The 14,738-nt window shown below is 38.9% G+C and overlaps 1 protein-coding gene across 1 annotated transcript in view; it reads left to right on the forward strand.

Moving 5' to 3' along the window:
* The window catches only part of SHTN1 (shootin 1), a 91,678-nt gene extending 80,149 nt beyond the window's left edge, over window positions 1-11,529 (forward strand). The window contains exons 15-17 of the mRNA XM_034777327.1: window positions 1,867-1,993; window positions 2,762-2,945; window positions 11,036-11,529. Of these exons, the coding sequence (XP_034633218.1) occupies window positions 1,867-1,993; window positions 2,762-2,945; window positions 11,036-11,258 (534 nt within the window). The 3' untranslated portion in view covers window positions 11,259-11,529. The remainder of the gene's footprint in view (window positions 1-1,866; window positions 1,994-2,761; window positions 2,946-11,035) is intronic.
* Window positions 11,530-14,738: the final 3,209 nt, after the last annotated feature.

The following is a 14,738-nucleotide window of genomic DNA, read 5'->3' on the forward strand; positions in this document are numbered from 1 at the left end:
GAAGGAAGTAGGGAAAAAATTAAGGCCATTGCCATTGATTAATTTCTTTTTAACTTGGTGGGAGGCATTGAGATACTACAGTGAGAGTGGTGTAGTTATAAACATCTGGAAAGAATACATGTAACCTTATTTCTTGTCACATGTGTGTAATATTACAAGGAATGAGCTGGATTGCAGTGTTTTAATAATAATTTTTGACAACTAATACTCACTTAATAACACAGTTCAACAGTGAATAAATGCATAGTGCTGCTTTCATGCAAATGAGCTTCACATCCTCGTGGGTAAACCTAGTGTATTAAATGATTTCTCACAACTCCCCTTGAGCATATCCACCACTTCTGAGAATCAGGCCCATGTACCATACAAAAGATTCTGTCCGTAAGGAGGTTGTTGGGGTGCTGGTTTGGTTTTTTTGTTTTTATTTAAATATTAGTCCTGAGATTTTTTGACACAGCCTTTTTGATCTAGCCTGATCTGAGCTGGGATACACCACTTGAAAACATGCTGTGTGGGTCTCTAGATGTGTTTTTTGCAGCTGCCAGCTAGCAAACAGGCTTTACAAGGGTCACAAACAATGGTGAGGCTCAGAGAGAGACAGCAATAAATACACGTCCCAAATTTTGAGCTCCATTTATAAACATTTAGGGCAATTTTACAGTCAATTTGGTATTTGACAAGGTGGCAGTGAACTCCAGCCAGACTGGAGGAGCATGCTGAGCATGGTTTGTGCCAGTTAAAATTCCAGTGGCAGCATTTTTAGAGGTTTCAGCTTTGGAAGACTTTTTTTCTTAGGAGGGCTGTAAAATAAGACCCTGCCTTTTGGCCTAAGCCAGAGGCTACAAAAGTGTTAGTTTCCGTATAAGGCAGCGATGACGTTGGTCTGCATTCTGTGCATGCTAAAAGGAAGCAGTAACCAGAGATCTGATACTGCCACCAAAAGACACAGCCAGGCCTATGGAAATACTTGAGTTTTTGGTGGGCACTGAAGGACTTGTGAGATCAGCACGAGCATAGTGGGTATTTCTTTTTGTAAATTAAATGAACCTGCTATAAGCTTGGATAGTAGGGCAGTTTAGCATGCTGATTTGTAAGACACTGTGTGTCACCTGGGAGTGAACTTCATTTAGAAAAGGTTGCATACTGTAATAGTCAATTAAATGTGGTTCTTTGGCTTTTAGCTAATAGAGAAGGTTTGTTACTAACAAGATATTCCTCTTGTAAAATCTTGTTAAGATTCTCACAGCTTTTACATGGGAGTATTTTGGTATTTCTGTAAATAGTTGAGTTTGTTCCAGTAATGATACTTAGCATTTACATAGCGCTTTAGAAATACTCCACCAGATTTACCCACTCAGAGCTAGCCTGACTCCTTGCTACAGAGTGGGATTCACTAGGAAAGGGCATTGTTAGCTTGAGGTCAGGGCTTCATGGAGTCTGTTCAGGGGATGTGCTAAATTACCTAGACATAATCTCTCCCTGGCCAGTACTACCACCTTTTTGGCCAGCCCAGGTCTTCCTGCAGGCTTCCCCACAGATGGAATTTTCCACTGCCAGGGGCCTCCTCCTGAGCTGATTATGGGCCAGTGAGTCTCTCAAACTCTCTGTAATCATGGTTCTCCCCATTTTACTGATAGGTAAATTGAGGTAGAAAGGTTAAGTGACCTGCCCAGTGTCCCAGAGGGGCTCTGTGATAGTATTAGAATCAGGAGTTCCTGGTTCAGAGTGCTGACCAAGCAGAACTGTTACTTAATCTAAAATGATAACACTTACCATCTCCAATACCCGTTTCACTTGTTTGACCTTATCTACTGTTTTGGAAGGGCCTGTGTTCTGATGACCTTCTATGAATATTTCTTATTACAGGAAACACTCAACAAATCCACCAGTTCAAGAAGCTTAAAATCTCTTGAAACAGACCCAGACAGCAATGAAACTGAGTTAGAAAGAATTTTACGGCGCAGGAAGGTGACAGCCGAGCAAGACAGCAGTAGTAAGTTGTCCTTCATAGTCCTACTGTTGAGTTTTATAGAACTTGTGTTAAAGCTATTTAAACGCCAAATTACTCTGTCTTTAAGACCTTTCCAGGTTCACCCAGTGTTATTTGGGAGAGCTCTAATTGCTTCCCAACTGATCCACTTCCCCTTAATAGCTGCACTCTGCCATCACGATTTTCTCTAGTATAAGTGTGTCTCAGTGCTCTCCGCCCACCCTTGTAAACCTTCTGCTCCCAAGCTCAGGCAGCATTACTGAAGCCCTTGGACTGACTTTGCTGCTTTGTGCTTCCCACAAAGGTGTGTTTCATAAACTAATGTAAAATAGGGGAATGATGGCTTACAACCGCCATCTTGAATTCACTCTCTCCAAAGAACAAGTATTTGCGGCAGCTTTTAATGGTTTTAAAGCTTTGTTCAAATATCCTTTTATAGCAGAAAAGAGAAACATTAACACCTTCAATATACTCACCAGTCCACGCTTCTCAGCTGAGTGAATTCAGACAGCAGCTGAGGTTCTGTAGTTCCTATGGGACCCTTCTAAATCCTAGGCTTGGCTGCATTGAGCCATGGCATTTTGACACTGTAGAGAGAAAGAGGCTGATTCTAAATGGAATGCATTTCAACACTTTCCATGAACTAGAAGCTACTCTTTAAGGAACCGATTTGACCTACCTAACTGACTGGAATTACATTGAGCTGATCTGTGATTCAATACCCATGACAAGCAGGGGTAACAAAAATGCTAAACTCTGTTTGGATTGTAGGTCCGGCTGGAGTCTTGGCCACATCAGAATCCAAATCCATGCCAGTGTTAGGTTCAGAATCCAGTACAGCACAAACAGCATTGAACAAGAAAACTCTGGAGGCAGAATTCAGCTCCAAAACACCTGAGTCAGGCGAAGGGTCTCTTCAAATGAAAGGAAGCGCAAGTTCTAAGGTTACATTTCAGTAAGTAATGCTATATATGGACATCCGGTCATATGTTAATGCCAAACCTATTTCACTGGTGTATATTTATGCCATTTACATCACTTTGTTAATCAGGAAAATGTGCAATATGTAACTGCCCATACAAGTTATCTCTCAGTCCCACTTGGAGATTGAACTCTCCATTATAACAAGGCTCTTCTCACCCTAGAGTCAGTGAATGTACTGCCCAGAGATATTCAGGATCTCTTGCTACAAAGATAGTGGGACTTTTTGAGGAATAGCAAAATGTTTCACTTGAGGTATTTTCCCCATTCTCAATAAAGAAGAGGGGATACATGTGGGCAGTGTATTCTTGGTTTTAAAAAACAAACAGCCAGTTTGTAAATCCAACATTAGTATCCAATAAACCTGACCAACTGAAAAGTGTTTGTTTTGGTTTTTGCCCCCAATGGACCAAAAGGAATGCACATTTTCACAATCTCAGAATAACTTTTACCAGCAGGAAATGGAAATGTCGAACTATCCGGAAGTCACAGGATTTAGATGCTGAAAGAAAATGTAGAATGAGATACTATTTTGGCACAACAGACAGAGGATTCTTTTGGTACAACAGATTGAAGCTTCAAAGTGCCATTTAAGCATCAAAGAGTTAATCCTGCTTCAGAAATATACATTTCAGACGGATCCGGTTGAGGATCAGTTTGTTTTATAACAATGCAAACCTCTTTTTGAAATTAGTCTGCAGGTTTGCTTTAGTTCTCTTGCCAGGATGTTTGTCAGGTAGTCTGTCAGGTAGTCTGTCACTTAAAGAAAAAGGAAATAGGTGAGACAAATCAGATCAGCAGAATATTATAATCATGGTTAATTAAACCTCTGATTTCCTGTTCCATCAGTAGAAAAAGAACACCTATTCTCGTAGGTCTCCATTGCTTAGTTCAAAGGGGAGAATCGGGACAAATGAACTGGAAATTCAATTCAGATATATTTTTTGTGAACTGGTATTTGCTTTATTCTCTTGTTGGTGCTTTTATCTCTCTCTCTCTCTCTCTCTCTCTCTCTTTGGTTTTTGTTTTGTTTTTTTATTTAATGAAAGGCCTTATATCCTTTTTGTGCCTTATAGTTTTATTTAATCCTGATTGAATTTTAAAAGTAAATTTCCCTCTCCAATCAGGTGTCTTCCTCCACTGAATTATATTCAATAAAAGTCCTTAACAGAAATATGATCTATACTTACTCTTTATCTTTCTGATTTCAATGTGTTTAAGAGTTAATTTGACCTCAACAGTGTAGCTGTATTTTTTTTTTTTTTTAACCAATACCCTGATACAGAGTCAATTCAGTAGAGGTGAGTTAGTTTCTGAGAAACACTGCATTGTTAGTCTATAGATTTTTACCATTTTGAACAGATAATCTTAATCAGAAAATTCTGTGACTCTTACCACCTTTTGTCTACCTTTTATTCCACCAAACTAAGTGGAAATTACATTTGCAAGAAAGGAAATGAAATAATTGCAGGCCCAAGGTCTTGCAGAATGCGTGGTGAATTGACAGTGAAAAGGATCTTGTGTTGACAGTCACAGTTGTTACATGCTATAAAAGCATATGTGAAGCTTAATTTATTTTGCAGCTTGCCTATTCTGTGGGAACCTAAAAGACACATTTAATTTTAATCTATCTGTTAATGCACCAATACAAATGCTGTGGGCCAGGTTCTCTAGTGAGGTATGCGCCAGGTTCTCTAGTGAGGTATGCTGTTCCATTGGTGTAAACTGGCCTAAGCTACTGTCAAGGAGGATCCTCCAATGGAATACAGATAGTGTAGGGACTCTTGTGCTGTTCCCCCTTCATGCTGCGTGGGCCGAGGGATGTGCTGGCCGCCACTTCCCACAGCCCCCATTGGCCTGGAACAGTGAACTGCGGCCAGTGGGAGCTACGATTGGCTGAACCTGCAGACGCTACAGGTAAACAAACTGTCCCGGCCCACCAGCGAATTTCCCTCATGGGCCACGTGCCAAAGGTTGTCGATCCCTGCTCTAGGTCCTAATGTATGTTGCTTTGGAAGGAGGACTGAAGTCAGGGCAAAATCATTTTGCTGAACACAGCTGACAACTTGACACTGTAATTAAGCAGCATCCTAGACTTACTTCCTGGTTAACCAGGCTGGTAAGAAACAAACAACACTCTGCTTTGACCAGACACCTAAGCAAGAGGTACAAGCAAATTATCAACTGTCACTGTCCTCCTTCCCGCCCAAGATAAGGGACTTTATCCATCTCCTTACCATTTACATTTCTTTAAACACTGACAAAGGTTTGACCTTTATTATTGTTTTCAGTGTTTTGTCAGACCACCTACAGTGCACCCTGCCATGCAAGAGTACAGGTTCCCTAATTACAGGAACTCTTCCTGTATAATCTGTTTTTCTTTGGTTTGCTCTAACTTTAAATGTAAAGATCTATAGCATCCCTATCGAAAAATCATGTAAACAGTCCTGCATGATGTATTGCTTTTTGCTTCATTGTCCGAGTGGTACTTAAAGAATGTTAGCTAATATTAAAGGCCCAATTCTGCAACCTCTACTTGTACTGAGTAGCTTTAACTCATGTGAGTAGTTCCATTGCAGAAGGGGATCATGCAATCAGGGAAGGCCCAACCTTGTAATCCAAACACATGAATAATTTACTGACACTAGTAGACTCATGCCTCACTGAACTCAATGAGAGTTTTGCCATTGACTTCAGTGCGGCCAAAATTTCACTCATTGGCTTAAATGGAACTAAACACATGAATAAAGTTACTTGTGTATAAGTGCTTACAAGATAGTGACTTAAAATAAAGTAATTGGAGTACTCCTATATATGTAAGCGCTCCACAGTCTGAGCCAGGATTCTAGAACTAGATCTCACGTGAGTAGATGCAAGTCAGTTCTAAAACATCCCTGTAAACAGACAGACTAACTGCTCATATTTCAGAATTTGGAAAAATTAGTTCAGAGGACAGTGCTTTGTTTTTGACTATCAGTTCAGTGATTTCAATACAACAGGTTAACAAAGTGAAGGCTAGAAGCTGTTAATAAGCTGGTTTGGAATCGGGGTTGAGGCGGGGGAGGCAAAGGAAGGAATGGGTCACAAACAGAAATTGAGGGCCTTAGCTCAACTTTAAGACGACTCCCCACACAACTGTCCTCCCAAACATTTATCCCAGCAGGAGTCTAATTTAATGGCAATTCCTCAAGAGAGACTAGTTAATGTTTTGTTCGGTTGGAAGCCAAGGGAGTTCCCATGGCTCCTGTGGTGTGTACATACAGAAAGGAAAGGTGTGCCTCTCTCTTCCTTTTTTTTTTTTTTTTCCACTTAGTAAACATTTGTTTCCAGGCAGTAGATGACTCAGTTAACAGAATGAACCACACAGAGGGGAAGGCTTAATCTGATGATTTTATACAATTAAAGGATTTGTTCTCCTTCTCTCAGCTGTAATCTTAGTACCACTGAATTGTCTACTGACACTGCAGGAAACAGCTCGGCCTCAGCGAGACACAACTACAAAGGTTTTCCGTGTGCAGGTTGAACATGGACAATTAAGCTTGAACAACAAAATGAGGAGGACAATGGGATGTTCTGGAAGTTGAGAATCTTCTTATTTTTAACAACTAGTTTTAAAAGTAGCTGACATAGATTCTCTGTGTGTGTGTGTGTATATATGTGTGTGTGTGTGTGTGTGTGTATATATGTATTTGTATGTATGTATAAAAAATACCCTAAATTACAGTGCTGACACTGAAACAATATTCAAAACCATTCTGTTTCACTGACTTTCACTGATTATTCAAGTACATGCTACAACAGCATAAAAGTGACAATGGTTTTTAGGTGGTTTGAAAATCCAGCCCACTGACTATGGAGTATTTCTAAAAATTCAGTTCTGTTGAGCATTAAATTCCTTGTAGCTAACTACTACCTGTCTAGGCTTAAGAAAGAACTTCCAACATGGGCAAGGTATTCTGTGATTGTCTGTTAGAAGATTTCTTTCTCCTGGTATTGGCAACTGTCAAAGATAGGAAAAAGGAATAGCTGGACCACTCTTCTAATCCACTGTGGCAATTTCTACATTCCTGAAACTCACATTTGAAAAGAACTAGAGTGTAAAGAAGATTTTGTGAAAATTCATTATCTCTATGTACTAATATAATGGGTGTTTGCCTTTAGTCCTTTGCATTTTATTCACTTCTCTGCTACAGATTCTGAAATGTTCTCATATGCATTTCTGCAGCACTTGCTATGCTCACACTTTATGGATGAATTTACTCGCCAGCTGATGTCTGCCACACCTCCGTAGACAGCTACAGTGGGCCTGTGCTTCCCTAAATAGCCTGGTGCAGAAGGGGGTCACTAGGTCGGGAGACAGGTTACTGATCTGGCTTAGGGAGTTGTAAAGGGCACATAGGTTGGAGTAGTAGCCCCTGGAAAGTTGCATTGTAGCCTTGTGACCTGCCTGTGGATTGAGGGAGATAAATGTCACACACACTGACCCCCTGTTCAATTCTGTGCATAAAGCCCATTTACTTAAGTTTTGTAGTAGAGGAGTGAATTTCACCTTAGTTTCTGGGAGAGGTTGTAGGGAAGTTTTTCTTAGTAAACAAAGAAATGACAAACCAAGTCTCTGAGACAAGCTCTGTGTAGCTGGAAATCTTCTCTCTTTCACTAACAGAAATTGGTCCAATAAAACATATTGCCTCACCCAGCTTGTCTCTCAGGCCTGACACGGCTACAACAATACTCAAAACCGAACCAGAGTCACAGTTTTGGTTTCTAGGTAGTGTAAGCTGTAGTGGTCCCACAATATGATGGTAATCTAGTCCACAACTATCATAAAGCTTCACACCATATTTAGTTTTGCATGAGGATAACACACTTTTCAGGGGATTTTGCTTCAATACGGTAAATTAATAGGGAAATCCTGAAATCATAGTTAGTGTAGAATTGTGTTAATGTCATCAAAATGTGGGATCAAAACATGAATGTTTCAACGGTGTGTTTTCATTCTCTTAATGTTCTCCTTTTGGGCTTGTGCTTTTGCAAATGATCAAGACTCTGTCCAGACATGTATTTAGAAGTCTTTGGCTTTTAATATCTATAACAAAATGATATAATTAACAGAAAACCAGATTTAAATCATCTTAAAGTTACAGTGCAAACCAGTGACAAAAAGGAAAATCCACATCAGAGCTGACAGAACTGGTCCTCAGTTTGTCCTGTTATTCTGCAGCTGCCCCCAAGGTCAGAATCATTGCAAAAGCCGTAGTGGCACTAGTTCTCAGATGGACTGTCAGTCATAACTCTTTGTTTTACTGCTTTTGTTGGCTTGTGTCACGGTGTTAATGTGGGTATTTTTATGTTAAAATTACAAGCACTCCTGCTCGAAACTGCAGGGGAGCTGACATATTAGACTGTCAGTTATATTACTGTTTATCATGTAAAAATGTATTTAGGTTTCATATAATAGATTAGAAACATTTAGTCGCTTTGAAAAATGTAATATGTGTGGATTTAAGCACTATTATTATGTAAATATGAACTCAGAGAATATTTCCGTCTTCAACACACATTTGCACAACTAATAATTTGAATTTGACATCCAAAATAAAATTCTGAATGGAAAGATGGAAAGAAGCTTTGTATAGAGCTGGAAGTAAATATCTCAGTTGGTTGGATTTGTAGTAATATATTTTTTTTAAAAAGACAGTTAACCATATTATGCACTAATTGCTCTCCTAAGCTTTATTTCTGGCAATAAAAGTTGGTGTGGTTTGTTTTTTTGGACAAAGCATGGAATTTTCTTCGCTTTTTTAAAATGAGTTTATATTTACTCTTGGGCTGAAACTTTATCATGTCCAATTTCAGTTCTATTTGAACTGTTAAGAGTGAGATATATAAATGGGATTTATAATTTAAACAGTAACACTCCCTAGCAGCAGTCCTGACAAACTGGTGTAGCTGTGTAAAGGATTTGACGAAGGAAATACTAGTAAAATGAACTGTGAATAGTCATTCTTCTTTTACACTAGAAAATATAACACTGGACTTAATCACTGGATTTCTCCATTAAACTATTTTATATCGACAGATTTAAATCTTTCACTTTTCTGTCCTTGAAGGTGGTAAATATGATTGCAGTTTTATCCATTTTTATTGTAAGTGAAACAGACTTCAGAGTGTTTGGCTGCGCATCAGTTGTTGGATGGCTGCCACACACTAATGCAGGCTCCCTGCTGTGAGCCCAGTGAAGAATTATACTTTGATTCACCAGATTGTATTAAATAGTCCAGCTGTTGAGATTTGAAAGATAGTTACCTCCGAAGTGAAATAAAAATGAACGTGGCATTTATGGCTTTGACGATTTTTATAGTGTTGGGCAATCAGCTTTTCAGAGGTAGCACTTTCTAAAATAACCCTCTTGTAGTTACACTGCTCTGAAAAGTTTCATTCACTATAATGTTCAAAATATCCCACCTTGTATTTTCAGCAAAAATAAGCTAGTGAGGCATCATTTGCATAAAATAAGCATTATTTTCCTTGTTAATTTTGTGTGTTTTGACTGTATTCAAGTGAGTCTGCAACTGTATCTATTAGTGCCAATTTCAGAATTAATTAACTTGTACTGAAGCTCTTATGTTAGACATGATGCTTGTGAAGGTCGCTTGAACGTGGAATTTCACTAAATACAAACAACGATGTGCCGTTTGAAATGTAGATGCAAAACATTTGTCTCTTGCGTAAAACAGATGAGAAATTTCACTCTTAGGGTATGGAATACAAACCTTCAGTGCAACTTGCCATTTCTGTGACTTCACTTGCATCAGTTCAGGTTGCAGAATTTACTACCTCCCTGTCAGTCAGGTAGGAGCCCGTGAAATCTCATCACTTGAGTTTCAGTTGCTGAACCAGGTGCCCCCTCTCCCTGTTGTCTTTCTGTCTCAGACAGAACGGTCACATGAGAGGGCAGCTCATAAGAGATGGAACCATCACATTAATTTCTTTTCCTTTAGTAGATTCTAGTTTTTTCCTTTCAATACTCAAGTTCCCTTACTGGCAGCTCCAGGCAAGCATGTGCAGCTGAACCCAGTGGTCATGTGTAGTTAGCTCTTCCATGAGAGCAGAGTCACCAACTTGGTGGTGAATCTAGGGCTTATCTACATTTGGGATTTTTGCACTGATGTAATTCATCTGCCCATGCTTACCTAGTCACAAGGATGTAGCTGCCCCAAGTAGACCCCTTCCGTAGTCTCGTTTAGGCTAAGTCATACCAGTGCTAGCCCTATTCAACACCGGTGCAGTTTATCTACATTAGGGGTTTGCACGCATGTAACTTCACTAGTACAAAACTCCCTAAAGTAGGCAAGTCCTTACAGTTTGCTTCGTGGTGATCTCCCTAGGCAGGCACCCACAAATATTCTTCTTTCTGTGGGGATCTCCCCACAGCAAATTATCAGAGTATAAGCCTATCTCAAAAAGTGTAGAATCTGGGCCTATTACCCTCTGCATGTTAGTGAATCTCAAGGCTGGATTTTCAAAAGTACTCTACATTGAGAATGATGCAGAGTGGTGAGCACAATTTGAAAATCTGACCATCTAGGTCTGCCTCTCTAGCATGTGGCAGAGTTTAGGACATCAGAGGCTGTGTTCATCCTCTTCAAGGGTGCAGAATGCAGATGTGGGACAAGAAGCCAGGTTCTCCCTACTTCGCCACAGGATTATGGTGTGAAAATCCTGAGTTTTATTTAATGCCACCTCCCTGGCTGACATGTAGAACCTAAAACCTGGGGTCCAGCTATGAGCTGGTGTAGAGAGATCACAGAAAAGAGTGTGTCACTTAGAAAAGCCCTTGTTTGCTGCTGTATAACTTAATTTTTCCTAGTTTACTACTTAAATTCATAGTGTTTTTAGTATATTAACTGATTATTATACTTGTGTGTCATTGTCTGTACAATGTAACTGTCTTGGTCATCCATGCTGTTAATAATTTAAATACATTTCTGCTCACTTTTGTTCCAAAAATGTGACAAAGAAACCTTTTATCTGTGTATTTATTTATTCTACTTTTCTTCCCAGGTCACCTAGTTACGTGGGATTTGCAAGAAAAGCTATTAGCAGTGAAAATCAAACGGAATCCATTGTAGTTTTAGATCCTGTTTCCGCCAGTGAAGCACAAACCAAAGACCAGATGCCTGAAAAAATCATAAATCAACACAAGATGAAAGAAGAAAAAAATAAACAATTATATAAAGAAACTAGTGTTGATAAAGCAAAAGAGTCAGACAGCTCTAACTGCTAATTATTATGCTAAAAGGCTGAGACTTTTGGAAGTCCTTCTCAGTAAGTGTAAATTGCTTAAGTGAATTGGCAAGGGGTATATTCTGCACTCAGAACTATATTCAGTAATAGCTTACTGAAATGGCCTATTGTATGCAGTTTTGGTATATGCATTAGTAGGTTACATAACTATATACAACTCAAAATCCCTTTTTGTTTTGGCCTCGTATATGTATTTTCCTAGATAATAGGTTACTCACAATATTGTTTCTTAATTTTATCAAAAAAATCTTTTTTGTGTGTGTGTGTGTGTGTGTGTGTGTGTGTGTGTGTTAACTGGATACTTTGTAAAGGCCAATAAGGGACTGATCCAAAGACCACTGAAGTCAGCGGAAAGGCCTCCCCTCGATTTCAGTGGGCTTTGGATCAGGCCCTAAGTAGGTAATCACAGAAAAGTACCTTTCCTCATTTAGACTGGGTAATATCAATAAAAATCAGTTTTAGAGACACTGCCTTAAAAATGTTTTGATACCTATTTAATACAGGGCTTCTACTGATCTCCTTCTCACTAACATCTCCACACAGGCTATTTTAAATCATTTTAAAGCACAAACGTGAAACAGTCTCTCCAGTAAACGGTTGACACGAGCAGGGAAAACAGGCAGTGCAGTTTGCCAGTTTGGTACCAGTTTTGGTAACTGTTTCTAAATTTAGATTGTTAAACTGATGCTTCCTTAGCCTTTGGGAATTGAAACTCTGTTAAGATCTGATCCCACTTCCATTGAAATCAATGGAAAGACTCCTATTGATTTCAGTGGAGTGAGGTCCTCAATATAGAGTGTGATAGGAAAATAATGAACAAGGCCCAATCCTGAAAACCTGTGCCTATGTGGACATTTCCACTCACCCTTTACTAGATCACAGTGTGACAGTCCATTCCTGCACATCATTACACATGTAAATAATCCTTATGCATACGAGTCCATTGTAGTCTGGCTTAATGAGCCAACTCATGGTCCTGAGCCAACTCCCGCTGAAGTAAATGTAAATCCTTTTGAGTTGAAGATGAAGGACGGGCCTGTGGTTAATGCACTGGGTCGGGACTCAGGAAATCTGGATTCTGTTCCCAGTTTACTAACACAGTTTACTATATGTTGTGGAGCAAATCACTTAATTTTTCTGTGCCTCAGTGCCCCGTCTTGTTCTCCCAACTTTTGTCCATCTTGTCTGTTTAGATTGTAAGCTCTTCAGGGCACGGACAGCACCCAACACAGTGGCGATCTGGAGTTGGTTGGAGCCTCTAGGGGCTACTGTAATAAATAATAAATTTTACCAGACTTCTTTGAGTAAATGTATACAGGATTGGGGCTCTCTGTCAATTTTGCAATTGATCTGCACTCAGAACTCCCATTGACTTCAAGAGCAGGTCCAATATTACTAATACACAAACATACAACGTGATCTTTGTAAGCCTTATACTGTGGTGGCATGAGTTGTGTTATCATGTGAGTACCACATTTTATCACAGCCCTTCTTTCCAATGAAGATAGAGCCACAGGTATATAACTTACTCTTCACTACCAATCCCCATTCCTTAGACGTTTTTAAAAATCAGCACAATATTTCACTCTACTTGTCTACTACATTGAACAAACAAAATGTAATCAGGGATTTATTTTTTAATTTAAACTGAAGATTGGTGTTACTGATGTTGAGTGGTAATATACTTGAATGCACTATTAGATTTTTTTTTTTTTTAATGCCCATTAGAAACAGTGATAGTATTTTAACTATTGAAAAGGATGAATGTGTTCAGTTTGTTAGCTTGGCTTTGCATGGAGCTGTCTGGTGTTTCTCTTTTAGAAAGAAAATGGTAGTGATGAATGTGGTAGTTGTGCCTTTTTATTTTATTTTTTTTGGCATGTTTGCTAAGCAAATCTTGGGGTTGATCTAATTAGTCAACTAAATGTATTTCCTAACTTTGGGGAAATTTGTCATTTTATTGTATATCTACATTTCTGTGGGTTTTTTAGTAGTTGATTTTACACTTAGGTATCTGCTTACACTGAATTTAAAATGTAAAATTTTATAAATGTATTTTTCCTCAAATTATTACTACTGCTGTATATGTTAACTGCAAGCTGTCCTAAACCAGAAGTTTTTTAAAAAAATATTTCTTTTATGTAAACTATTTCTGTTACACTGATATAAATTATTTATCTTTTCACTGTTGCTTATTAAAAATCTTACTGACAGTTTCCCAGACACTGTGAAGTCTTGTTGTTGTTATTCCTTACTTGAAAATGGGGTAACCTCTTCTACCTGTGCAAAGTGCAGCTCTTTTTATCTACACTTGGGTTTTACACTGATGTCAATTACTAGAATCAGGGCAAAATTCCAGATGTACACCAGGCTGAAGAGAGGTGTTGAGGATGTGTTGTGTGATGAAATAGCATAACAGTCAAGTTTTTTTGTTTTTATAAAGTGTTTGCTTATTACTTGTCCATAGTTTGTTGTTCTATATAAAGCTTAGGCATCATTTTAAAATCAATAGACAGTTATTGTTTAAAATAAATATAGTTATGCAGAGTTTAGAGAAAATAATGCTATTAAAACATTCAGTACTCCAAAATCTTGTTTTAGAGATGATGGGTAAGATTTTCAAAAACTTCTCACTACTGACCTAACTCTGTTTTTACTGAAGTCAATGGGAGCAGAGATAGGTCAGTGTGGAGCTGTTTTTGAAAATCCCACACAAAGTATCTTCAGATAAGTGTTATGGAATATCTAAAATAAGAAATGACTTACTCTGTAGGATTATTTTGTGTTACAAATTTACACTGGCTAAAAATATATACAAAGAAATATAAACACCTATTTTAGTAGTGCAGTGTCTTATAGCAGAATTATAGAGACAGGGTGAGTGAAGTAATAGCTTTTATTGTATCAACTTCTGTTGGTAAGAGACAAGCTTTTGAGCTTACACAGAGCTGCTCTTGTTCTGGGAAAGGTGTCACAGCTAAATACAAGGTGGAGAATTAGAGACTAATAAAACATGCGCAAGTACAAAAACTATCAAAACAGGATGAGTTTGAATGAAAACAAAGTACCGGTAATCACTGAACTTCAGGCATTTAAAAATAGTTTATTGTAAGTGAGATGTAACAGGGTAGAATTAATGGCAATCAAACAACTCAAGTTTGATTCACTGAGGGTACATCTACACTACAGCGGGGAGTCGATTTAAGATACGCAAATTCAGCTACGTGAATAGCGTAGCTGAATTCGACGTATTACAGCCGACTTACCCCGTTGTGAGGACGGCGGCAAAATCGACTTCTGCCGCTTTTTGTCGGCGGCGCTTACTACCACCTCCGCTGGTGGAGTTAGAGCGCCGATTCGGGGATCGATTGTCGCGTCCCGACGGGATGCGATAAATCGATCCCCGAGAGGTCGATTTCTACCCGCCGATTCAGGCGGGTAGTATAGACCAGGCCTGAGA

Source organism: Trachemys scripta, chromosome 7, assembly GCF_013100865.1.
Source record: "Trachemys scripta elegans isolate TJP31775 chromosome 7, CAS_Tse_1.0, whole genome shotgun sequence".
Classification (NCBI taxonomy): domain Eukaryota; kingdom Metazoa; phylum Chordata; order Testudines; family Emydidae; genus Trachemys; species Trachemys scripta.